This window comes from Rhipicephalus microplus, chromosome 1, assembly GCF_043290135.1.
Source record: "Rhipicephalus microplus isolate Deutch F79 chromosome 1, USDA_Rmic, whole genome shotgun sequence".
NCBI classification, from domain to species: Eukaryota; Metazoa; Arthropoda; class Arachnida; order Ixodida; family Ixodidae; genus Rhipicephalus; species Rhipicephalus microplus.
In genome coordinates, this window is record NC_134700.1 from 247,227,499 (window position 1) to 247,252,221 (window position 24,723).

Sequence of the window (24,723 nt, forward strand, 5' to 3'; positions counted from 1 at the left end):
ATGCTCCTTCACGGTTATTACCTTGAGCTATTTTTTTTATTATTCGTATGAGTGGCTTACTTTTAGTGTGATAGTGAGTGCGTGTGGCCACAGTGCAGTGGCCACAGTAATTATGCAAGGCTCAAATTAACAGACGGCTGTAAGCCTTGGGTGTACGGCACAGTAATTTGGGTATGTGGCAGCATTTGCAGAGCTAAGGACCAATTTACAGCCAACTTGGAAAATGCATCGTTAATTCCAGGCCGTGTGCTGCTCTTTAACGCTTGGCTCCGCATGTTCTTGGGAGCCTTGACCACCGATCGGCAGCGTTTTATGACCACATTCAGAAGGTGTGGCAGGGCCCCTTTACATTGTGCACTAACTGACAAATTGTAATTAGTGACACTTATTGACATGTGCTCCAGTGAGTAATGTGTTTCTGTGACAATACATTTCAACTGCATTTCCTTTTAAAATTCATTTTGAACTGCAAGTGGCAACGTCTGCTGTCTTTTTTTTTTTAACGCAGGGGGCACATTCACTGACGCCCTCTACTCAATGTGTCGTCACACTGTCCAATGAGGGTGCATTTTTGCTGCTGCTTCTGCTGCTAGCTTGAGTCGCTGTCTTCAGAGAGCTGTGGCTCCTCAATCTTGGCCCTTTTAGAGGGTGCCAGCTTGCCCACGGCCTTAGTGAGACGCTTGCTTGGGAACAGCTTGGGTTTAGGTGGCGCCTGGCACGCCTCCAGATATTGCTCCATACGAGTCTACAGTGGTGCGAGAAAAGAAGTGGCAGCATTAACGGCACTAAAGTGGGAGATATTTTGTAATGAGCCCACTTTTGTGCGCTACCTTGAAAAATGCTAAATGAAAGGAGACTGAACTTCTCTTTAAACAGCCATAGTGGTAAAACACATGTCACACATTGAAGTAACATTACTAGAGCAAATGTTTCCTGGGAAGGCTGTTTGTAAGCTCATGAAGTGTCATTACATACTCGACTGAGTGACAGTTTGAGGCAGTTCGTGAAACATCTATTATCTGATGGGGCCATCTATACACTGAAACAACATTACAACAAACTTGTATCTTACATGAAAATATGTTTGTTATAACCAAAAATTTGTTTAAAGGTTTATTCCTAATATTATATTTATTACAAAACTACATTTAATTTACTTCATATAATCGATATTTCATTATATCCAGTTTCATTATATCAAGGTTTGAGTATACTCTGATTTGGTTAAAGTATAGTTTAATGTTTTTTGTGAGACATATGTAGCAACTAAGCTAACGACTCATTGTAGCTCTTGTTTTATGATGCAGCAAACTAGTAAAATTAGTCCACAAATCTTTTTAAAGATGCAAAACCTTTTTCATTTCTAACCTAAATTTTTACTATAAGGTTCCTTAAAGCACAATGACAGTGAAAAAGCTGCTATCTTGCCTAAAAGCATTTATTATCCTAATAAAGATGATTATCGTAAAGATAGATTTTTGGCAAAAGATTTATAAAATACAAAGTAGTAAATTTTGTAGCACCATTCTATAATTATGAAATCGAGGCATCAACAGATGCTCGTCTGGTCGGGAAGAATGATTAAATAAAAAGACAACAATGCCAACCACAACACGAGAAACGATATAATGACGTTTTGGCATCCAGAACGGGAGCCTTGTTCACAAGGTCACTGTAAACAAGGCTCCCATTCTGGGTGCCAAAACGTCATTATATCTCTTATTCTGTTATGGTCGGCGTTTTCCCCTTTTTAATCACCTATAATTTAATGTTTGTTCCCATATTTTCTACAAACTGAGTTTGTCGCATTTAAAAAAAGAAAAAACACTCAGCACCACAAAGGCACACTTCAAATTAGGAAACATAAAAAGCAAGTAAATGTTTCTAAAAAAATAATGTAGAGTTTCCTCTCACAATGCTTGTAATTACAACGCTGTGTCTAAAACTACGTCGGACGTACCTGAATCACAAAAGCTAGAATTAAATCGGACTTACTCGAAAACTAGAAGAGTCTAAAGTTATGGGACGTACTTGTAACCGGTAGTCTGAGAATAGGTCGAACGTTGTGCTTTCTCGCTAGCTTGCACTCTAATGACTCCAAGTTCAACCAGCCAGTTCCGCCCATTCATCGTTAGTTCACCCAATTGACCTTCTGGACTCACCGAAGTGCAGATCAGAGAGCCTAAAGATACGTCAGCTGTTGCACTTTCTCGCCTTCTCAAGCTTTCTTATACATAACTATAATAGCTCTTGATTTTTAAAAAATGAACAAAAAAAAAACAAAAGCGGGCTCACACGCACTGCTTAGTTTTTGAGACACGGTCACAGTTGTGGTTTCAAAGAGCGTCGAGTGAGACGACACTCAGAATGAATTCCATGAAAATTCGGCTGGCTACATGGGGACACAAAATTATGTTCACATGAGCACCGCACAGACAATATTTTGCAGCAGAGGCCCTGAGTGTTGCTATGATCTCCTGCCAGGAGGTTGCAAGTATATAAGCGTGACCCCTCATAAATGCACTGCCGGGGCAAACTACCGGGCGAGTCTGCCCCTTCTTTCCATTGAAAAGGTCTGCTAGGAGAGAACACTCACAAGGATTGTGGCAGCTAACAAAAACTTGTGACACAGACAGCGGTTCGTCATTTACAAGAAAACTGAAGGCACATTTCGCATGTGTGCAGTGGGGAGGTGACATGACACGTGCTTTAAATCGGTTTCATATATGTTCTAGGCAATATTATCTATCAATATTATGGTCCACACAAACCTATCCGACAAATTATCACACCTTCAGTTTTGTGTCAGTAGTCCCCTAAGGTGTGGCATTCACACCGGCGAGTCTACTACTAGAACCACCGACTGCGACGCCATTTGTCAACCACGCGATGCTTAAAGTTTTCTGTTGTCATCGGGAGTGCTTGCCCGGCTCGTTCCTTATTGGTCTTTTGCGTTGAGGTCATACAAAGGCTCGTTTCTTCGTATATGTGCCAAAACCGGTAGGCGGTAGCCGCGACCCACCTTGCAACTGGTGCGCTCCCATGACATCCCGACGGCCGTTATATCTCCAGCTTTAGGTAATCCTGTACGTCCGACGCACATCTAGTTTTTGGGATTTAGGTATGTCCGATGTACCTTTAGACACAGCGTTATAACAAAGCCTTAGTAACATAACTGCTACTCAATCTTGTCGCACTACTCAGTGGTCTGCTACTTATTTTTTTTTTTTTCTTGACTAACTGCCACAAAAGATCTAACATAAAAAAAATTATGCATCAAAATCTACTGTTGTCAAACTATTACCACACCACTGATATATTTGCAGGAACTCATGATATATTTGTAATGAACTCATGGAAAACTGAAGGGCTTGCCTGTTTTTGCTTTACACCCATACGCTTCAGCACTGGCAATAAAAGGTCATCCAGCTTTTCCTGGCTCCAGCCAAGTTTCTGGTTTGCATAAGTGCATCGTGTGCAGTCAAAGATATTTCATACCAATCAGTTACTTCGACACAACAGAATTGTTGTGGTTCAATCCTGTAAAAACGGTTATTCTTAACTGCCCTCAGTTATTAAGTGTTGGGCTGTAGGACACTTGCTAGGCAAAATAGAAACACCAAATTTGCCAAAAAGACTTCATGGTTATAAAAAACTTGAGATAAACATAAACACAAAAACATGGGGGTGTCTTTTTCGGAAACATTGTGTCAGTACGTATTAACCAGGCCACAAGCAAGTTCTCCTGGATCTTGCAGAGCCAGTAAACATCATTAATGGATGTACATTCAACTGCCAACATTTCTGCAAGAGCTACAATTCTTTAAATTGTGCATGAAAGATTAATCAGTATAATTACTTATAAATGAATTGAAATGCTTAATTTTAATTCATCAAATTCTGAAAGAACTTTTCAATTTCAAAGTCAAAAAACTTTTTTGTGGGCTTGTCCCAATATTCAAAAACTTTGAATACTCAAACAAGTATTATGATATTCAAATTCACTTCAGTTTGAATTTAAATTATAAGAAAATTTGAAGTATTCAAATGAACGAATAGGCATATATTAGTCCACTTGTAACTTGCCTGTAAAGGTGGTTTCACTACAGTGAAGAGACATAATTGCACCTATCAAAAAAAAAAAAAAAACTACACTGCAGCGAAGCCCCACTTCAAGGTTTAATAAACACTGGCAATACATATCACCCTCACGTCGATTCATCGTTTTTTTAAGCTTGAAAGCTTGTTATACCGGCTTACGTGTTCAAAGTACAGTAAACTTCAAAACGTAACAATATTTTATGGGTTATCACTCACATTCTACCGAAAGTAAAACCCTGCTACCATTGAAAGTTGCTTCAACTTTGAACTAAAAAGAATGATATTTGCACAGGTGTTGTTTCAATTAAAATAAATACATAGAGCACATTAGTTTTCATAATATCTGATATGTACTATTCGAATTTGATTAGAAATTATTTGACCAAACCGGTATTGACTTCTGGTTCACTTCTTCCAGAGCCCTCCACTAAGGCGTCCCTCATAATCATATGGTGGTTTTGGGATGTTAAACCCCACATATCAATCAATCAATTCTGGTTCGCTTCGAACCTAAATTGACTGCTTGTAAAAGCTTACTAATACTTTCTTCTCTTCAAATATAGCGCTTTGAAGAGAGTTGAAAAATGAGAAAAATCTTTAAAAGCCTTTGATAGAAGTACAGTCACTGATTGCTTAGCATTAAACATCTTTTATTGAGTGAAGGTACTACTTTTACTATTCAACAGTAAGAGGAGATAGCAAATGATCAAACATGTAGGTGCCCAGAAGTTGCTCATGAACCTCACCACAGTTCAGAAAAATGTGAATGAAGATGAATGGCAGATACCTAGCATTCTACCTTCCAAAATGTCTTACTAAACACTTCATGCATATTTCTCTTACGTATAACACAGATCCAATCAGAAGTGTTTCAAGATGGATATGCTTTAAACGACATTATACTGGTATTCACGGGTATGCGTGCCCTGGACACATGATTTACGTGCTGGCAAAAGCCTTGAAAGGATATGTCCGCAAGGCATCCAGATCCGGAGTGCCCCAGGAAAAAGTCTCGCGTGAGTCGTCCACGGTGGGCTCAAGGTACGCCTGCGCCACCCGGCTGCTAGGGAAGCCAGGCTCCAGAGAGAGGCGCACCAGGTGCGACCGTGTCTTGCTGCCTGGCTGGACTTTTTCTTCCTTGGCTTTCTCCAGCCATGTGCTGTGAGCCAAGCATAGAGTGATGATGACAGATCTACAATGCCCACAGCACAAAGGCTGCATTTAACGAAAACTTTTGTTCGATGTCTGAAAGCTGTGAATGCCCACAGCACAAAGGCTGCATTTAACAAAAACTTTTGTTCGATTTCTGAAAGCTGTGGTCTGGGAACAGTGACACTAAACTGGAATCGGTTCGAAAAGTGTTCTTTACGGCATCTGAAGGCGTAAACACACGCGTGTGGGTGTATTAATGTATTTAGCATTAAAAAAACAGTTTCGTTGCTAGGATGAAGCAGTCGATGCAATGGCAACTAACTGAAATGTTATGTACAGTAAGGTTTGCAGCCAGGCTTCTTTAGCATGTGACCCGGCAAAACATGACAAAACGCCAAAGTAAAAAAACGCCGTTGCTGCAACAAGCAAAGTTACGTTCCCGCTGTCTATCACTTCAACACTGAGTTGTGAAAATGCAGCGTGCACCTAGGTGTGAGCTGTCTGCTGATCTCTGTAGAGATAAGATGCGTGCAACTACGTCCAGCTGATAAAAATAAGCAGTTGCTACCGAAGCTACAAGCTACACAATCCCTCATTTCTATGGGCTTTTTGCAGAACTGATGGCCAGTGCGTCTCATTTCAGCTTCAGCTGCCATTGTCAGCTGCCCTTGCATACTCTCACTAACACAGGGAACATATAACGCATGGGGCGATGTTATTGCCTTTGAGCTTTATATGGTACCCGACAGCAATGCCACTACTAGCAACAGTAAAAATGCCCCTGATGTGTCAAGGCTACTGCTATAGCAACATTTATGCTCACATATTGTAAACAAAGTTCCCTTCAAAACAGTCTATCACTACATTGCTCAGGTGATGAGTACGTTAATGCTGACTACCTGCGAGATATTGAAGCAATGCATAGCTGTAGTAGAAAGTAACCGAGACTCGGCGTAGTCACGGTTAGTGTTCCCATGCAAATTAAGAATCAAGAACACACCGAAATTCGTCCAGGAGCGAAACAGCGTCCCCTCCTTTGAACTCGCTGAGCACCTCCATGGCAGTTACAGGCCCCACACCACTAACGCCTGTAGTGTAGTCACTGCCACACAGCAGAGCAAAGGCCACCATCTTCTGACGGTCGAGGCCTAGCAAAAGAAATAGCACGATCAAAATTAAATATAGAAGCCACCGCAAGTACAGGTATGGTAACAGTTGCACATCTGTGCTAGTGATCCTCTGCTTACGTGACCTTATTGGATACTCACAATTCCACTTGTGTATACAACTCTTTCCAGGACAAGCTTTCACCAGTAAGAAAATGGTGAACTTTGGAATGAATGTACACTAACAAATCCCTTAGAGTCAAAATCACAGCACAGCACATCTCAGATTCAAACTGTGATCTTGGTGAGCAAAACCGTATGATCTTATATCTAGGTCTTCAGCAGCAGAGAACAAATATGTAGCACATGGAATCCATCTATAATGCTCAGCCACTCATCATCAACAATGCTAACAATACCAACATAGGTTTCTATAATAAAGTTATTTGCATCCACCCATATAGGTTTTCGCTGCAGCAGTTCAATAGGTAGCTAAAAACTTTTATAATTAGGTGTCTGACAGTTTGATGATTTGGCCTCAAGTACACCATGTCAGTACATTCACGTATTGGCTACTCTACGCTTTTCGGGCCTACTAGACGGCCCGGATTTGCACGGCGAGCTTTAAGCTGTGCATAGCAATGTGTGTGCCACATATTTATGGCTGAAAGCTTCTTTTTTTTTTTGTTCTAAAGAAACATTAATGTGGGGCTTTGAACCATAACTATAAATTCTCGATATCACCTCACAGGTATATTGCCAAGCATAGAACTGAATAGTTGGCCAACCCCTTCCAGCTATAGTATATTTTTTTATACAACCTCCAGGCTATGGCTGCAAAAGAAATGAGCATGGCACACACCAAACTGTGAGGCAAGGTCTTTCATCAAAAAGCGCATGGGACGCCGGTCAGGGCGGAACAGGTGACGATAAACGCATTGGGCCCCAAACAGCCAGGCATCGCTGTCATCCGTCACGACCCCTTGGCTAAGTCCGTTCTGCTCCAGCCACGCACACTGGGCTTCTGCCTCCCCAGGGCTCACCACATACGGCTGGCCCAGCAGTGCAAGAAGCTCCTGTGGCAAGGCAAGAGATGGGCAGCACATCTCATTAATCAGTGTGAGCCATATTCAAATAGTTGAAATGAAGCAAGCTAGTGCCTATATTAATATAGGTAGTGTCGGTAGGTTTCACAAAACATGCTGGAATCAATATTATGTTTTGAAAGTGAAGCCAGACCTCTGCCATTTTACCATAAGCAAGATCTAATGTAAGCTTACAGTGAAGAAAAAGTGCCCACCTGCTCTAGTAATTCAAGAAAGCTAGCTGTTTTAAACAGACACCGCTCAATGTGCCTCAATGTGTTACTGGTTTCCTTAAGGAGCCTCAAGGTCTTGGTAAATTTTGTTAGGGATTACATTAACAATATGCATCCAGATATGTCACCTTCATTGCAAACTAAGATCTCTTATTTTATAGTTAACCTGGCATTTCCATCAATAGAACAAAAGCACTTTATCTCTAATTGGACATACACAAAAAGTTTATATTTTTCAGGTAAATCATGAGAAAATGCTGGCTTCACATATACTGCTAAGTAGCAAGAGCTTCCAATACCCAATCTTCTTGGGTAACTTCAACATTGTACACCACCCTTTCAAGATCGTGATATGAGGCCCTTTCAGAATAAGTGAAATGAGTTGAACTTTGCATTGCTACAATAAATGATGATGCCATTAACAGGGAGAAATAGAAGGGCAGGATGGCAAGTGTCATTGGAAGGGTGACAGTGCTTCCTTGGTAAGAGACAGAAAAAAAACACAGGCGGTGTCACCACCTTAAAGTTTCTGCACCAGCACACCATGATTAGAATTCTAGCGGCACATACATAGGCCTAGTTAATGTTCTGGACTGCGGTACACGACGCATTAGAACTTGGATGTTTTCAAGAGAGAGAGAGAGAGAAAAATAAACACTTCAAAGTTGTGACGTATCACACTACCAATGCTGGAACCCACCTGACATTCCTTCACAAGCAGGTCATTGAGGCTTGCTGCATGGCGTTGTTGGCGAGCCGCCTCTTGTTCCAGCTCCTGCTCTCTCATCTGCAGCTCTCGTTTCTGCATTCAACCATTAGACACACGCATAAGGAGCAGCAACTCGAGTTTATTTAGCACCTAGAGCTTATAGTTGTAAAACATATCATCATCTAAGGCCTCCGGGATTGCTGAATATAGCCATTATTAGTAGACACTGCATTTCAGTTTGAAGGCATCAATGAATAAAGATGCAAGGTGTGAAGCTATTATGTCAGCGGCCTTGTGTGTTGCATAAACAAACCTTGGAGTGAGCGCGGACTGTTGGCACCAGTGACAGTGTATATCCCACGATGTACAATAACTCTCGTACATGCTCGACATATGCACTATGTACTGTGTAACAGTTGCCAAGTAGCAACTATGTAACTCACGTGTACCACAAGAAAGCAGGCAATGAAGACGTAGTAGAAAGAGCTCCCTTACTTCTCTATTTGTTTTCGGAAGGCTTGATGTACATCACCAGCCCTGATTCACCTTAAAACACTTCAGCTTAAATGACGACGCATGCATGCGATCGCACACATATGAACGCATGTATGTCAGCAAGCATCACCTGACAAAAGCCATAGGCCCAGATGCTCGTCACCATCAAAACGCTCTGCCATTTTCCCATGACCACAGTCATGCTGCAGCTGACCTGGCTCAGCGATTTCATGCTTGATAGCATCACGATAGCAACGCACAAGTGCTTCCTGAAGCGGTCTTTTCTATACATCACTGGCTTTATTTTCAATGTAGAAAAAAACTACATGAGACACATCGGACAAGAAGCAATTCAATCAGTAGTTTCTAAAGGTGCTCTGCAACTCTGCATTCATACTTTGCGTCTTCAGCCAATAATGATAAAGTTAAGTCATTTAACATAATGAATGAGTTAGTTAAGAGAAAAATTACAATAACCAGAGCAACCATAGGCATGCATAAATAGTATGCGCTATGTGCTCGATTCAATTAAATTCCGAAGCGCCTTTCAAGTTCAAATTCTTAGCTCAAGTTACGTGGAACACGCATTAACAGTGATAAAAAGAAAGCATCACACGCACATGGGCATTATATTAGTGATACTCCTGGCAATCGAGCTGCCATCACAGTGTTTCCCGTCCACATTTTTTTAATATCTATGCATGTATACTAGATATCGCAATGTAAATTTTTACAAAAGCACCTTCTCACAGTTACACCTCATCATTTCTACATTTTAATTCAAAGTAAGTATTTTACCATACACCTTTCCTTGGTTTTTACCATACACCTTTCCATCAGCAGCCTTGATGTCGCACAACAGTTTGCTGGTATTGACACACAAACTACATGATACACGACACCTCCATTAGACAGGATGTCTTATATCCACCATCATGTGTTCGAGTGGCAAGCATTAGTTTCCCGATTAGGTTACGTTAACAGCAATAAGTAAAGCTTTACTGACAAATTAAGCTGCTGACATTAAGGCATACTTTGCAACTGCCAAAATGGAGCTGGCCAACAAAAAGGTTCCATGCCTACACCTCAAGAAAACATTGGTCGTTTAATTATTAGACTACCATACTACAAAGGACAAGTGTATTTAGTTCTCCCAGCATCTTTGCCAACATCCTTTGTTTTTATATGCGAAGCATTTCTTAGCGAACTTTGGCGACTTTGAGCTTGCGTGCGTGCGTGTGTATCTATCTATCTATCTATCTATCTATCTATCTATCTATCTATCTATCTATCCATCTATCCATCTATCCATCTATCCATCTATCTATCTATCTATCTATCTATCTATCTATCTATCTATCTATCTATCTATCTATCTGTCTGTTTATCTGTCTGTCTGTCTGTCTGTCTGTCTGTCTGTCTATCTATCTAGCTACCTACGACTTTTAGCTCTCCTGGCCGTTTCGATCATGGTATCGATACCAAACTTGGTATGACATAACATGACTGTATGAAGAACATCTTTGACAAGTCATAACATGAAAATCATGACATGTATGTCATGATTTACATTTCATGGTCCAGCAGCTCTTGCGGTGGTTTCTTTCACATGGTATGTTGCAAAACTGGTATGGTATGGCACGATTGCATGGCGAAAAAGTGAGAAACCCTCACATGAAAATCATGACATGTGTGTCATGTAACAACATGACTACATGCCACGCTCATGATGCGGTGGCGCCGTTTCGCTAGCATCACATATACCAAATTTGGTATAACAGTATCTGAATGAATGACGAAGGTATGAAACTGGGGCAAGCATGATAATCATGAGATGCATGTCATGTAACAACAAGACTACATGCTACGCTCAGGATGCGCTGGCGGCCGTTTCACTAGCTTCAATTATAACAAATTTGGTATTACGGGACGTGAATGAATAACGATGGTATGATACGGGTGCAAACATGAGATGTGTGTCATGTAACATGACTACATGCTACGCTCATGATGCGCTCGCGGCCATATCGCTAGCTTCACACGTACAAAACTCGGTATTATGCGACGCGAACAAACGACATAGGTAAATGACACATCCAAACATGATAATCACGACATCCGTATCATATAACATGACTACATGCCACACTGATGATGCGCTCACAGTTGTTTCGCTAGCTTCACATATGCCAAATTCAGTATTACGTGACGCCAATGGATCACAAAGGTATGCGACTGGTGCAAACATAATAATCATGAGATGCGTGTCATGCGAGAACATGACTACATGCCACAGTCAAGGCGCCAATACATTTCGACGTGACGCGGCGCGCGTGCTCGCCGGCATTGCCCCGCCAGGCGCAGGTCCTGCCATATACTCGCAGGCACGCGCCACGCTGCTATTACGCATGCACGTTTCAGCACGTTCGGCGTACCTGCGTCACGAAAAGGGGGAGACGCATTGTTGTCTGGGTAACACATCGACGCGAAATGCAGCATGTCACATTTTGCACAGGTACACATGGGGTCACGCCGGCGGACACTGGTCGCACCTGGCATCACACTATAGTGCTCACGTTTTGCTAACGTAGCGTCGCTGTGCCCAGTGTGCGCGCGCGTCAACGCTGCATTGGAGTATATTGGGCCCTTCATGATGGGCGCTTTTGGCTGTTTTGCTAGCTCCACATATACTTAATTCAGTATTACGTGACGTCAATGGATGACAAAATATATAACTGGTGAAAACATGATAATGCTGACACACGTGTCATGTAAGAACATGACAACATACCACGCTCATAGCGTACTCGCGGCCGTTTCGCTAGCTCCACATATATTAAATTTGGTATCACGTGAGGTGAATAGATGACGAAGGTAAACAACATATTCAAACATGATAATCGTGACACGGAAGTCATGTACGGCATAATTTACCTCCACCTCGTAACGTTGTGCTGATTTTAAAGTGACATAACATTTTTTATTCGTGCTTCGCATATTATCGATTCCCACTGTTCGTCAGATCTGTCCATTTTTCTTCCTTTTGAATGCATGCTGAATGAAACCTGATGTTAAACACATATCTTATGTAAGACAGTGCCACAAACAAACTACATCATGATGAGAAAAAAAATTAAACTGCTAGGAAACTGCCCTTCTCACCTCTTCTTCAGTTCTAGGAGGCTTCCAGAAGCTGGTTTTTTCACTGCCACTGCTGGTTGTAGGCTGTTCACCAGTGTCCTCCTTCTGCTGCTCGGACAAGGAGGCCCTAATAGCTGCAAGCAGATCCTCGTCTTTTTCTTCCTCATCCTCGTCTGAGAGCACAATGTTGCCAGCCTCTTCCGACTCTTTAGGCTTCCCAGCGATGTCGAAAGAACTCATTTTCTTATCCTGTGTTCCCGACCCATCTGAAGCAGCATCATTATCTTGTTCAGTCGAGACTTTATGCTCGTCCGTGCTTTTAACCCTGTCACTTGGAAAAGCCAATCGATCCGCAGATTGTGCTACAGGTCCCTCGGCTACAGGTGTTGTGGAAGGTGACGAGTCTACAGCTAATGATGGCAGTGCTGAGGAAATGTTTGTGCTCTCTTCACTCCTTTCAGGCTGCCTGCGCACTCCGTTGGCTTCTCCAGAGGTGTCCGTAGCATTTGGCTGTGCCTGTTCACTGGCCTGCCTTGCACGACTTGCTAGGCCATCCTCGCGACTCGTGTCTTGTTTGCTTGACTCGTCAGATTCATCTGCCAAGTCCACCACCCTCTTGACAGTAGACTTTACGGTTGTGTGGTGTGTTTTGCTGGACTCGGCACCAGACAAATTCCTGGTTGTTATAGAACTCTCCTGAGTGGCTTTGTTTGGAGAGCACTCTTCAGAAAGCCACTTTAGAACAGCCGGGTCTTGTATCGACAAAGATGTGTTTTTGCCGACGACGTCACCTGAGCCAGCATCATTCTTTTCTACTTGGCTGGCCGTGTTCTCGTCCTTAGCAGGACGATCATCTGGGAAAAGATTATATAAAAAAAATAAAATTGAGCTGCGCAGCTAAACACCAAGTGTGAGGCGATAACTGTGAACATAAGAGAAGGCGGCACCACATAAAGTACTGTAACAGTTTTGGTACTTATGAACCACTAGAATGAAAGCTCAATGAAATATTTTAATGTTACACATTAATGTACTTGATTGCCTAGGTCATCAAGTCACACTTTTAAAATGAGGCAGTGTTACCTTCACTCTGTTACCTTGAAAACTAGAGCAAGCGTCACACCTCCCCCCCCCCTCCCCCACAATTTAAAGAGAGCATGGAGTCATCGCCATATCATTGCTCTGTTCAAAGCGGAGGGTTATGGCCGAGCAGATTTATGGTGATATCGATGGCCAAAGACCCTAACAATGCAATTTAATGAGTGTTTACCTTCCACTTTTACCCCCCAAAAATGGCGATCAAAGGCACTGAGATGAGCAATTGATAATTTCATTTTTGCTTTGCATTCATTTTGAAGCTTTTCTTTTGACCACGTCTTGTGGAAGGAGGGGGCGCTGCACTGAAGCTTCGCTCATGATGATGGAGAACCCTCCCCACAGCTATGTTAAAGGGGTACAGACATAAGACTTTGCAGTTGAGATAGCCTCCAGGATCAATTCCCCTGAACACACATGCCTATATCATCTATTGAATCTCAACAGCAATACAGCATGAGAGATAATTTATATGAATATTGAAGTTTGTGTGCGCAATGCTAGGCTATACCTACGCCTGACCTCAAGACACTGCCATCATCTTAGGTGACCTGAAGGTGACACCCAACTTCCAAGATGTCACCACCTCAGCCAAGTTCCAGGTTGGCACAGCTAGTGTATTGATATCATAGTCCCCACTGCCCTTTTGGTGCGCTTACATGAATTGAAAACAAACATGTAGTTTTTCTTAGATGGCAAGTTTCATCATTAGACTTTGTTTAAAGGAAGAAAATATTCTTATTACCCAATCGACAGCTATCTTGCCATTTGGTTATATGGCAGCTTTCTCAGTGAACTTCCCATTGCCCTAAACTAAGAACTTCAAAAGTTATTTTCCTATAAAAAAAAATGTCATGATAAAACATGAAATGTAATGATAATGATAAAACTAGCACCATGTAAGAACAATTTATTTGCTGTGGATTGAGTTTTAAGGCTCATTTTGTAGCATTATGTGGTGTAAATTGCATCTCACTATGAACAAAACTGTCAATTTTTCTCTTGTAAAATTTTAAAATTTTAGCAGTCTGAAAAAATTTTTGTGCAAAATATTCCTCCAATATAATAGTTACTCATTACTTAGATATTCATGCAAAGTGAAATATTACAAGGAAAAAATGCCAACATAGACAATTTTGGCAAAATTTTTACAGACATATGTAGCAGAAGAATTGGAGCAATATTATGGAGCTTCGAACAACTTGAACAAATGCATTCACTTGATATGTAAATTAAATGCAACATTAAAACAAAAAACGATACCCTAAGAATAAGTTTTCTGGTAAACAACACTCAGACAACATTCTGCGAAATTCGAAGGCTCCCGCACGAACAACAAATTTTTCTCTCCGAAATATTCCAGCAATTCATTGCTTCAAATGCAGTAAATGAGCCCAATTTCTTTGAAATACATTTGTGATGGTCTCCAAAATGGCTGGGATGTTTTGTATGGTATGACCCACTAACAGAACACTCGCGCACTATTGTCATTCAATAATAATGCCACAAGTTTCTTAATGGCAAGATTCCAGTTATGTTGTAGGTTACACTGGTTCAGAAACAAAACAAGGAAACTTTTCTGTCAGTACCTATGTAACCAAATAGACAGACAACATCTCAGCAGAACGTCCAGGAACAAAGCGGTCAGTTGCATTTTGTGTCAACAATGTCTATGCAACGCTAATAGCAGCTGCTACACAGCGCCAGCTAATGCAATAGTTGCAGGGAGTTTCACATGCAAAACCACAATACAATTGTGAGGCACACCAGAGGAAAGGGCTCTGAATGATTTCGACCAACTGGGTTTCCTTGAAGGGACTGCCTACCGTCCTTTATGGCTTTTTCTGTTTTGTGTCACAACAAAAAGTGTGCCATCTGGCGTGTCAAACCCTGCAGTGGTTTCTCTGGAATGTGTGTAGAAAACTTTAAAACACAATTTTTGATCCGCGTTTGGTCTCCTTCCATCTTTCATCTTCCATTTTTTTCTCTGTGATGAATGTTCACAACACTGGTCGGTAGAGGTGATGACGATTGTACTGTCGATGAAAGTCGAAAACTGAAACCATCTATGGTTTTTGCATGCTTCACTAAGTTTTGTTTAATAATAAAACAAATACCTTAGTGGTCGTTTAAAACATGCAGATTTTTTTTGTTCTTATGAGCGATCGTGGCCGCAGTGCTCGCGTTTCTCTGCCGTTTGCAGGCAGGCATGCAAGCAAGCGAACATACAGGTGTGACTTTGAATGCGTGAGAAAAAAAATTTACTCTCTAGCACAACCTAAAGCTGCAAATGCAATTTCAAGCTAAAAATGTTTCTTTTTAAGCAAAATGAGTCTACCATAAGAGATTTTTTATCGTGCCAGTAGATTGAACCACATTGCTGTTGCGTGACGCTAGTGGTTATTCTTTGTTTACTTTCAACATCAGAGTAAAATTACAATTCCTTCTTTATAAAACAAAAGCATGCTTGTTCTCAACAATATGATGAACGATTTTCTCATTTTCTCCACAATCAGAAAAATTTTTCCGAGCGGCAGACAGTCCCTGAACTGAAATCGCACAACACATGGGCCTCTAGCCTTGTACCTCCACCACAATGCAGCTGGAGTGGCCAGGATCGAACCCACATCTTTTGAGTCAGCAGCTGAGCGCTGTGAACACAGCGCCAGCCACAAGTTAGTGTAAGCATGTTTCAAAATAGGGGTGTGAAAATATTTGAAAATTTCGAATAACGTATTGGATAGCATTCTGTCCTATTCGGTATTATAGTCAAATAGCGCATATTGGAAATGCCGAATATTTTTTTTTAATAGTTTTCGAATAATCAGCAACAACGAAACATGCCTGAAGGATCGAGCAAACCTTCACCCTTCCTGAAGGTAAACCCCACGCACGCTTATGACCATCAGCTTGTCTTATGCCCAGTGCAAGACAAAGGCCTCCCCAATGATCTCCAACCCAGTCTAGTCCTGTGTAGGTCGATTGTCCTGCGCCATCACTGATGTATTCCATATATAAACTACAACTCGATAACACTGCCCGTTGTATCATGTATTCTATATGCAAATGCATTCATTGCTTTGCCCTCGCAGCAAAAACTGCGACTTTTCTTATTTTTGTTGGTTCACCTAACTCTTTATTGTCCTTGGCCAAGCTTCCCAACTTATGTTATCCATTCCAACATTCCAATTGGCCATCTGTTATCTGACCTTCTCGTGATGTGACCCACTCTGGTGCATTTCTTCCACTTAATGTCTATTAGGATATTGGCTACATACTTTCGTTTGATCTCTAATCCACTCTATCATCGACCTGTCTCTGAGCCTTATGGCTACCATTTTTGTGCAAGTGAAAAGCAATGGCTCATGGGCGAAATTATTCAACATACCTACATCACCCTGCTCACTTTTCATTCGCAGTGCACGTTTGGTGGGGCTGGTGTTCACAATGACCTGGTGAGTGTTGGCCTGGGAGGCAACTCGACTGACGTGGGCCTCTTCACCCCACAAAAATGGCTCAGGCTTCATTTCTTGACGAGCCTCTGCAGCACGCTGCTGCAGTGTACGCTTGCGCAAAAGGCCCCGCAGCTGGTAGGCAGAGAAATCCTCAGAGTCCTGGGCAAAGAGCAATGACATATCATGGAGCTGAGCTGAATGCCACATAAATTCATCACAATGGCAGCATTGCTCTAGAGTGCTTACTTGGGTCGGTCGGCACATATCTATAAGCCCTGTCCCATGAGCACTTGAAAAATTTTTTGAGCTAGAAGACTTCTTTCGAAAATGCTTCACTCGCAGGCACACACAATCTCTGTTTCATAAGCGGTCTTTCCTGTAAATGGATTCGGTCGATTTATTTCACATGTGTAAGAGTAGCCCTGAAACCAGGGAGCACCAGCAACTATAAACTGGGGGGGAAAAAAATGTGCATATATTTATTTTTGTCAGCCAGGCACATCATAAAAACAAATTTCACATCTCACAGAAGGCGTAATATAATACACTATAATATAAACCCTTTAAAGCTTATTTTCTCATGCACGTGAGCATGTCACACGTTTATTGTGTACTCTCATAAGAATGTGCACTGTTTCTGATGCGCTTCAAACATTATTTCATTCCCCTTTATTTCCCATGCTTCAATCGGGCATTCATTTATAAGTTGCATTATTTTGGCAATAAATGCAGTTGTACATGAGTGCCTGCGAGCATGTATCGTCTTCCTTGTGGGCATCTGTTTTCACTGATACATTCTGATTTCAAACAAGGAGGAGGAGGAGGAAGGGAAGAAATGAAAGGCAGGGAGGTCAACCAGATGCACATCCGGTTTGCTACCATGCACTGGGGGAAGGGGTGAAGGGATTAAAGGAGAAGAGAGAGAGAAGTGAAGGGCAACGTGTGTGTAGATGTGACTTTGTCCATTGCACGCTAATAAGCGGTCGCGTAGTCCAGTCGTCTTTAGAAAACGTAGCAGTGCTCGCGTCGCTTTGCTGGCCTGCGACGCGTACAGCCATGAACCAAGGATCTTCTCTTCAAAGAAAGGTCTACTGTCTCTAACGTTTCGCGTAGCAAGTTGCGTTCGCTCGAAAAACGTTCACATGAACACAGTAGATTCCTATTGTCTCGTCAGTGTCACACGATTCACATCGGGAGCTATCCGCCATTCCTTTGCGAAAGGAGTACGCCTTTGTAAAAGCTACTCCTAACCACAGGCGGCACAGTAAAGTTGCATCCTGGCGGGAGAGGTCCGATAGAACTTGAAGCTTTCTCGATGGGTCTAATTTGTGTAGGCAGCGGTTCCTGACACTGGGGTCACTCAGCCAAGTTTCCAACATGGTGTTAGCGAACGAGTGAAGGCCCCTTGCAGCCTTGGTTCTCGACAATGGAATTGGGGTTGTCTGGGCGTCCACGTGGGCGGATCGGGCAGCATTATCAGCAAGGTCATTACCGACAATACCACAATGTCCCGGTAACCACTGGAACACCACGTCATGTCCTTTCGATAAAACTTCGTGAAACACTTCTCTTATTTCATTCACTAGTTCTTGATGCTCCCTTTGTCGTAAAGCTGATTGCAAGCTCTGAAGGGATGCCTTGGAGTCGCAGAACACAGCCCATTTTTGAGGTCGGGCTTCCGCGATATAAAGTATAGCAGCGCGTAAGGCGGCAAGCTCCGCTGCTGTGGATGTTGTCCTATGCGACAGTTTGAGCTTTATAGTGACCTGGTACGCCGGAATGACAACAGCACCTGTGGAGCTGTCAGCCGAGACCGATCCATCGGTGTAAATGTGGGTCCTCTGGCCGTATTCTTCATTGAGTAGCGACAATGTCACCTGTCATAGGACCACTGTTGAATGACGGCTCTTGTTCTTTATTCCCGGAATAGTGAGGCACACCTGTGATTGTTGTAGGCACCACGGAGGTGACGCTGGTCTTGTTGCTGGAGTGAAGCCGAAAGGAAGGCATTCTCTATGGGAAGAAATAATCTTTGAAAACATCGCTTGTGGTCTTTGAAGTGGCAACACTGCAACATGGTGACCAGGAACTCGGCAGAGGTGTCTTATGTGGGCTCTCAAATTGTCAGTGGTGATGTATGTTTGAATTGGATGCTCTCTTCCGATCATAATTGCCCCGTAGGTTGAGGTGCATCGCGGCAATCCTAAGCACACGCGTAGTGCTTGTCCTTGCAGACTTTCGAGGGTGCGGATGTTCGTCTTGCACGTACTTGCCAGTAACGGCAAGCTGTAGCGCAAAAATCCCAGAAACAGTGCCCTGTATAGCTGCATCATTGACCTTATCGATGTGCCCCAAAATTTTCCGCAGAGGAACCGCATTATATGGACGATGGAAGTTAGCCTTCTCTTCAGGTAATTGCAGTGAGCACTCCACGAAAGGTCCCTGTCAATAATCACACTCAGGAAGCAATGGTTATTCTGGTATGGAATATTTTGCCCATTGATGATAACGGGGTATTGTGTAATGGCTCTGCGAGTAAATGCAACCAATGCACATTTCTCCGTTGAGACGGAAAGACCTTGCCTGCGGAGATATGAGCATGTCAGGGTGGCAGCCTGCTGGACTCTTGCACGTACTTGTAGACGAGTTACAGACGAAGTCCATAGACAAATATCGTCAGCATATATAGATATGAGGATAGTACTTGGCAAAATTTCACGAAGTCCTACCATCACGAGGTTGAATAAAGTGGGACTTAATACGGCGCCCTGAGGGACGCCACAGGAGGTGTAGTAATTGGTGGTAGGTCCATCTGAGGTTTGTACAAAAAAGGACCTTCTCGTCAAATAATCCTGGATCCATTGGAACATTATTTTCAAACAAAAGTGGATTTCAAACAAAAGTGGGAATACATTAAGGGGGTACTAGCTGTGATAAAGAATCATACAAACAAAATGAACACGTGATACCATTGTCTAAGTAAAAGATATGCAAGTTTCTTGATGAGGAGCACTACTGAGGGCACGCTCGCATATATATCTTCTTTCTTGTCAATGCCATAGCGCTCGTACATTTCATGTGCTCACTTATCATCATAGTACCTTGGTATAACTTACAGTGATAGAAAAAAAAAGCAGGGCAACCACAAATGAAGCGATTGTCACTAAGTGACTGTCTATGCAACCCTTTATCAGATTTCAATGCAACTTTTCCAAGGTTTAAATACACATATATATACCCAGTAAAATGGACTGGAGTGTGACCACCACGTGGCTCAGCGGTAGAGTGTCGTACGCATTATTCAAAGGTCGCAGGTTGGGTTTCTGCCAACTGCAAGTTATCTTTCGTACATTTTTGTTTTTTCACAATTACATCCCAATTAAAGCATCCCCTATACTTTTCTTGGCATTCTCACCTTTAAGTTCTAATTGATATTCTCTCAGGTGGTAATTTACACATCAGGCAGTTCGACTGCAGTAGAAACGACAGCATGAGAGGAAGATTCTATACATTGCATTGTGGAAGCATTCAACAAACGTTTTTGCATGTTTTATTATGGGCAAGTATCAGTGTTTCATCTGCCCCTGTTTAGTTTCATCGTTTACATTGTTACTCATGTTTTCTAGGTACTATTGTACCAACACATGTACTATTTTCACACTGACAATGAGCAGCAATGTACAGTCATCTTTGTCAATTCACCCTTTGAGGGTCAGGGTACAGCACCACCAACAAAAACCAAATATTCTGAGCCACAAATGTATTGCGCCATCTGTATGTTTGAAAAAACGCCCCACTTTCAAAAGCAAAGCTCTTAATGTTTGAGGTAGAACGTTGGGTGTGCCCAAAAAACCCTCCGTGGCATCGCTCATTATGTGCTGTTGCTTATCCCCTGCCACTGACGTAGACAGCCCACCCAGGGCGCCGCACGGAATTTGCCTGCCGCACGAGCCGTGTACAAGCAACGAAAGGCCCGCACTTACACCGGGTGTGCCACAGCCAGCTTTGCACATCAGCTCTGGTGCTGGAGTTTAAACACTCTTGCATGGTCTGTGACAGGCTGTGTTTCGACAATACTATGACTATGTGGAAAAAAGACCAAGCATCGACCAAGAAGGCCACGTTCAGCCCGTAACCTCAACCAGCTTCACTGTTTCTTAAACTTTACCCGGCTAGTATAAACTTTTCCCTTTCCTTTTCAACTCCCCTTTACCCTGCAAATGCTGTCACTCTACAAGAATAGAGCAAATGTCTTTTTTTTTTAGCATTATTGACATTCTGTTTCAATTCCCAAGTTCGTTTATACTGGCACAACACCTATTGCTCGCACATCTGTGCATGCATACTGCCATAAGTTTGGCTTTGTCTCATGGTTGGTTTCCATAAACGTGTCCATAAGGGGGGAGGCAGTGGGGGTGCCTGCCCTCCCCCAGTCACTGAAGAGAGGGGCACAAAGTCTGCCATATATATTGATTTAATAGGGATGAGGGATCTGCAACGAACTTGCCCCCCCCCCCCCCTTTCAAGGGGATCCCTGTGCGCACCTGTGGTTGTTTGTTACACTCACAAAAACTGATGTCTACATATGGTTTCTTATCAAGGCACAACTGCTTGATACTATTAGCATGTCTATCTCCCAGTGTGATTTCACTTGTTTACAGATGGGTAGAATAGTGAATACAAACAGTGCCAGTGTGTACATACAATGCTACCGTGCCTGCGTGTTTTCTTTTTGGGTGTTTGCATTATTTTTATGACCCTTTAAAAATATTTATTTGAATGAACACACTTCTTTCCCATATAGTAAGTTTTTCTGTCATTCATATTTTCTATATCCATGATTTTAGCAGTGCATTTATACCCATGGCAAAGTTTTATAGTCACTTTACGGTCACTAAAACATCAAGGTAGTTTTTTCTTGTAGTATGTCACTCTGAAAAATTCTAAAAATGCAAACAAAAAACACCAACCTTGTGACAACGCATTACAAAAAGTTTGACCCTCCAAGGGTTAGCGTACTGACAGAAGATCCCAGTCCATTGTAGAAAATATTATACTTTGCCAATCGAAATTCATCATCTGTGTATTGCTTTTTCAATGACCTGATCTCATGCTCTTGAGCCTTTCTAATTTTAGTTCTTGGAGTGATATCCACATATGTCACCATAAGAGAAGGCACAATGTACAAACACAGACACTACAAAAACGAATGAGATCACACAAATGCCATGCAATGCAGATGTAATGTACAGCAGATGAAGAGCACAAGGGGTTTCACCAAAAGAAAGACAATGATGTTTACAGGTCTAGTATAACTTCCAGAGACTTGCCTCAGGTGCCCTCGTGGGACGCCAGCGATGGTGATGCTGCATGGCAATCAATGCCCGGTGACGCATCTCGGCTGGAAGGGCTGCGAATTCTTTTGAGTCACAGTCAAGTGATGCCAACTCCCAGAGAGCATCTTCCTTGTGCCAGTCTTCATCATCATCCTCGACTCTGAATGGTGACGGCAGAAATACAATGCATTTCATTAACTTGTTTTATTATAATCATCATTCTTATTTATGTCCATTGCAGGATGAAAGCCTTTTTCAGCAATCTTCTGTTACTCCTTTAACGTATGAGCATGCATCTATGTCTTCAAACGATTTTATAGTAACGCCTCTACCAAAGCTGCTACATTTTGTATTTTTCACACTTTGTTGGTGGTCAAGGTGATGCAAGTATTATTGACGGCCAGGAATGATGGATATATGGGAGGCACAGAAGCGAACAGATAAAATTGCAACAGAATATTGGCGCAGGTCCCCATTTTTTTCTCAATTACAGTTACCTAAATGAGCAGTTCATTGATATGATTACCATAATTAAAGATTACAAATAACCATTGACACACCACTGAAGAGCTTCTCTATTCTAACAAATTAAATTCGTTTATATACTTTGTTTTATCTAGTAAGTGCTCGAAATGAACAGCAGCACAGCTACTAACAGGTTTATGTCCACATCAAAAGCACACGTAAACCTTAACAAATATGTGACACGTAATTTTTCAGGCGAAGTGTAAGTATCTGTCTGACTAAATTAAAATTGGCAAACAGCAGAAAATGGACATATGTCAATAGAGTACCAGCAATCGAATTTCACATCTTATTTTTTTCTCTTTGCATTAAGTAGTCAATGCACTGTTTATCATACACAGAAACTACTGCACACTTGTTTGCTCAAGCATTTGATGGTTTATTGTTTGGATACATTTTTTTAGCATCCAATAACGGTTTCTGTTTCAGGTAGTGCGAGAGAGTGCGTGCATGTGAGCACCACGTTGAGAACTGCTGGGGATAAAGCACGCAAGGAGACGGTAAACACAAGCTCAAGATGTAGCTTGTTTGCGGTTTACATTCACAAAAAGTTGATATTGTGAGGGACTCTGTTTCGCATACAGTTGTGCAGCACATGGCTTAAAATTAAAATATGATATCTTAGCTGCATTTGCCATTTCTATATAAGTAGGTGATGTGTGTGTGTCCACACAAATTCATTTCACAAGTTATCTCACCTTCATAACTTTGGCACTACTTTGATAGCATGGTAGGAAAACAGATGTTGTGCATGCAATGAACTTATTCTATATTATCAACACAAAGTTTCAAGCACTGTAAAAAGGGAGTACATACTTATATAATTTGTTCCAGTGTTCTGGCAGAGGTGGCAAAACATACAGGTCATCTACCGGTGCCTTGGGCGCTGGTCGTTTCGACCCTCTCTGCCGGGCCTTCAAAATCAGTAGTCTTGCCTTGCGCTGTGCACTTTCTTGTGCAGATGTACGCCTTTCCTGACGAGCAGCCTGAAAGATTAAATGTGAGTTTGTATCTCATTGCTAAGGTCCTCTGTTAGGTCTTTCGTTTTTCCAATCACAGCAGTGGAAAAGGAAGTAGATCAGAAAACGTAACCAACAATGCATCATACCCCACAAAGGTACTAATATATTGTCAGAGGTAAATTTGCATTATCAGTGCACAAGATTCCCTTGAACGCTTTAAGCCAGGAGTAATTTAATCAAACTGCGCGAAATATTTTGTCTATAATGCTATACATATACACTTGCTAACATATATATTTACTTACTGCTATGTATTTATTATGCAAGACTTCCGCAGAGGCAACAGAGCAACATGGTCAGTGCTGCTATCGCTTCCTGTGTCTGTCTACATTTAGCATGCGCTTTTGAATGCTAAGCTTTAGTTATCCGAAGTTAGCTTATTGTCGTGACAACTTCGACAACGGTTAGAAAATACTGACCAGAGTTTGTTTCTTAAGCTGTGGCACGCCTCCATCGAAGACGAAGACGGGTTTAACTCCGTAAAATAGAAGCTTGCAAACTCGTTGCAGCAAGCCCAACAAGTGCGCATTGGCCACGGGACTTCCTTGGGCATCACGGAATCCTTTGACGGCCTGATGAAGCCACAAGCTCACGTCTACAGTGTGGACATTACGGAGTGAAGGAAAGTTCGCGCTGATTGTTCGTTGAACTGCGTCTCACGGCACAAGCAATAAAATAATAAAAAAACGATGCAGACAAACACACTGTATCCTTAAACAATCTTCACATCATCTTAAGGAATACCAAGTTTCACAAGCGCCACTTTCATCTACCCGCAACACCCAAGCAATTGTTATGCGGAAACGAAAAGGATACCGACGGCGAGAACTTTGTTCTCTAACGTTTCGAGGGCGATTGGCTTTCCCGCAGCCTCCACTACTTGCCACAGGCCGTGAACACCCATTGCTCGGCACTCGAAACAAGCGATGCACTGGTCTCAAACCGGAGCCGGCATCACAATAGAAGCCACTTAAGATGAAGCTTGTGGACGAAGCACGGTGAACTGGATTTCCGCCATGTAGGCGACACAATATTCATAATTTCCCATTCAAGATACTACAAATAGTACAAGAAGTGATACGCGACGAGAATCTCCGGTGCGAAGCGTGTCATCACACGCCAACTCATTGCAGCAGACGCTATGACGCTAAAAAAAAAAACAAAAAAAACAATACGCTATGACCAGTAGCAATGGACAAATAAGCTCGAAGGGAAAGGACCCAGGCCGGAAGTGGGGTAACCAGCGGTACGCCTAAACCTGCTGGAAC

At 42.3% G+C, this 24,723-nt stretch overlaps 1 protein-coding gene across 1 annotated transcript; it reads right to left on the bottom strand.

Annotated features, from left to right (window-relative positions):
- Positions 1-442: 442 nt before the first annotated feature.
- Positions 443-24,625, bottom strand: mus201 (rad2 superfamily protein mus201). The gene is made up of 12 exons (XM_075892439.1): positions 24,272-24,625; positions 23,875-24,050; positions 23,250-23,419; positions 21,903-22,068; positions 16,506-16,731; positions 12,044-12,876; positions 8,378-8,479; positions 7,222-7,435; positions 6,254-6,401; positions 5,059-5,260; positions 3,376-3,453; positions 443-745 (listed from the first exon to the last, which is right to left on the bottom strand). The coding sequence occupies exons 1-12, from the start codon at positions 24,357-24,359 to the stop codon at positions 590-592; spliced, it is 2,559 nt and encodes an 852-aa protein (XP_075748554.1). The 5' UTR covers positions 24,360-24,625; the 3' UTR covers positions 443-589.
- Between the last annotated feature and the right edge of the window lie 98 nt (positions 24,626-24,723).

What these genes read in the sequence shown, in the direction of transcription:
- mus201 (XM_075892439.1), bottom strand. Translation starts at nt 24,359, where the DNA reads ATGGGTGTTCACGGCCTGTGGCAAGTAGTGGAGGCTGCGGGAAAGCCA. An exon ending in CACTGGAACAAATTATATAA is followed by an intron (nt 22,069 to 23,249) that starts GTATGTACTCCC and finishes GTCACCATTCAG; the next exon opens with AGTCGAGGATGATGATGAAG. An exon ending in AGACCTTGCCTCACAGTTTG is followed by an intron (nt 6,402 to 7,221) that starts GTGTGTGCCATG and finishes TTCTTTTGCTAG; the next exon opens with GCCTCGACCGTCAGAAGATG.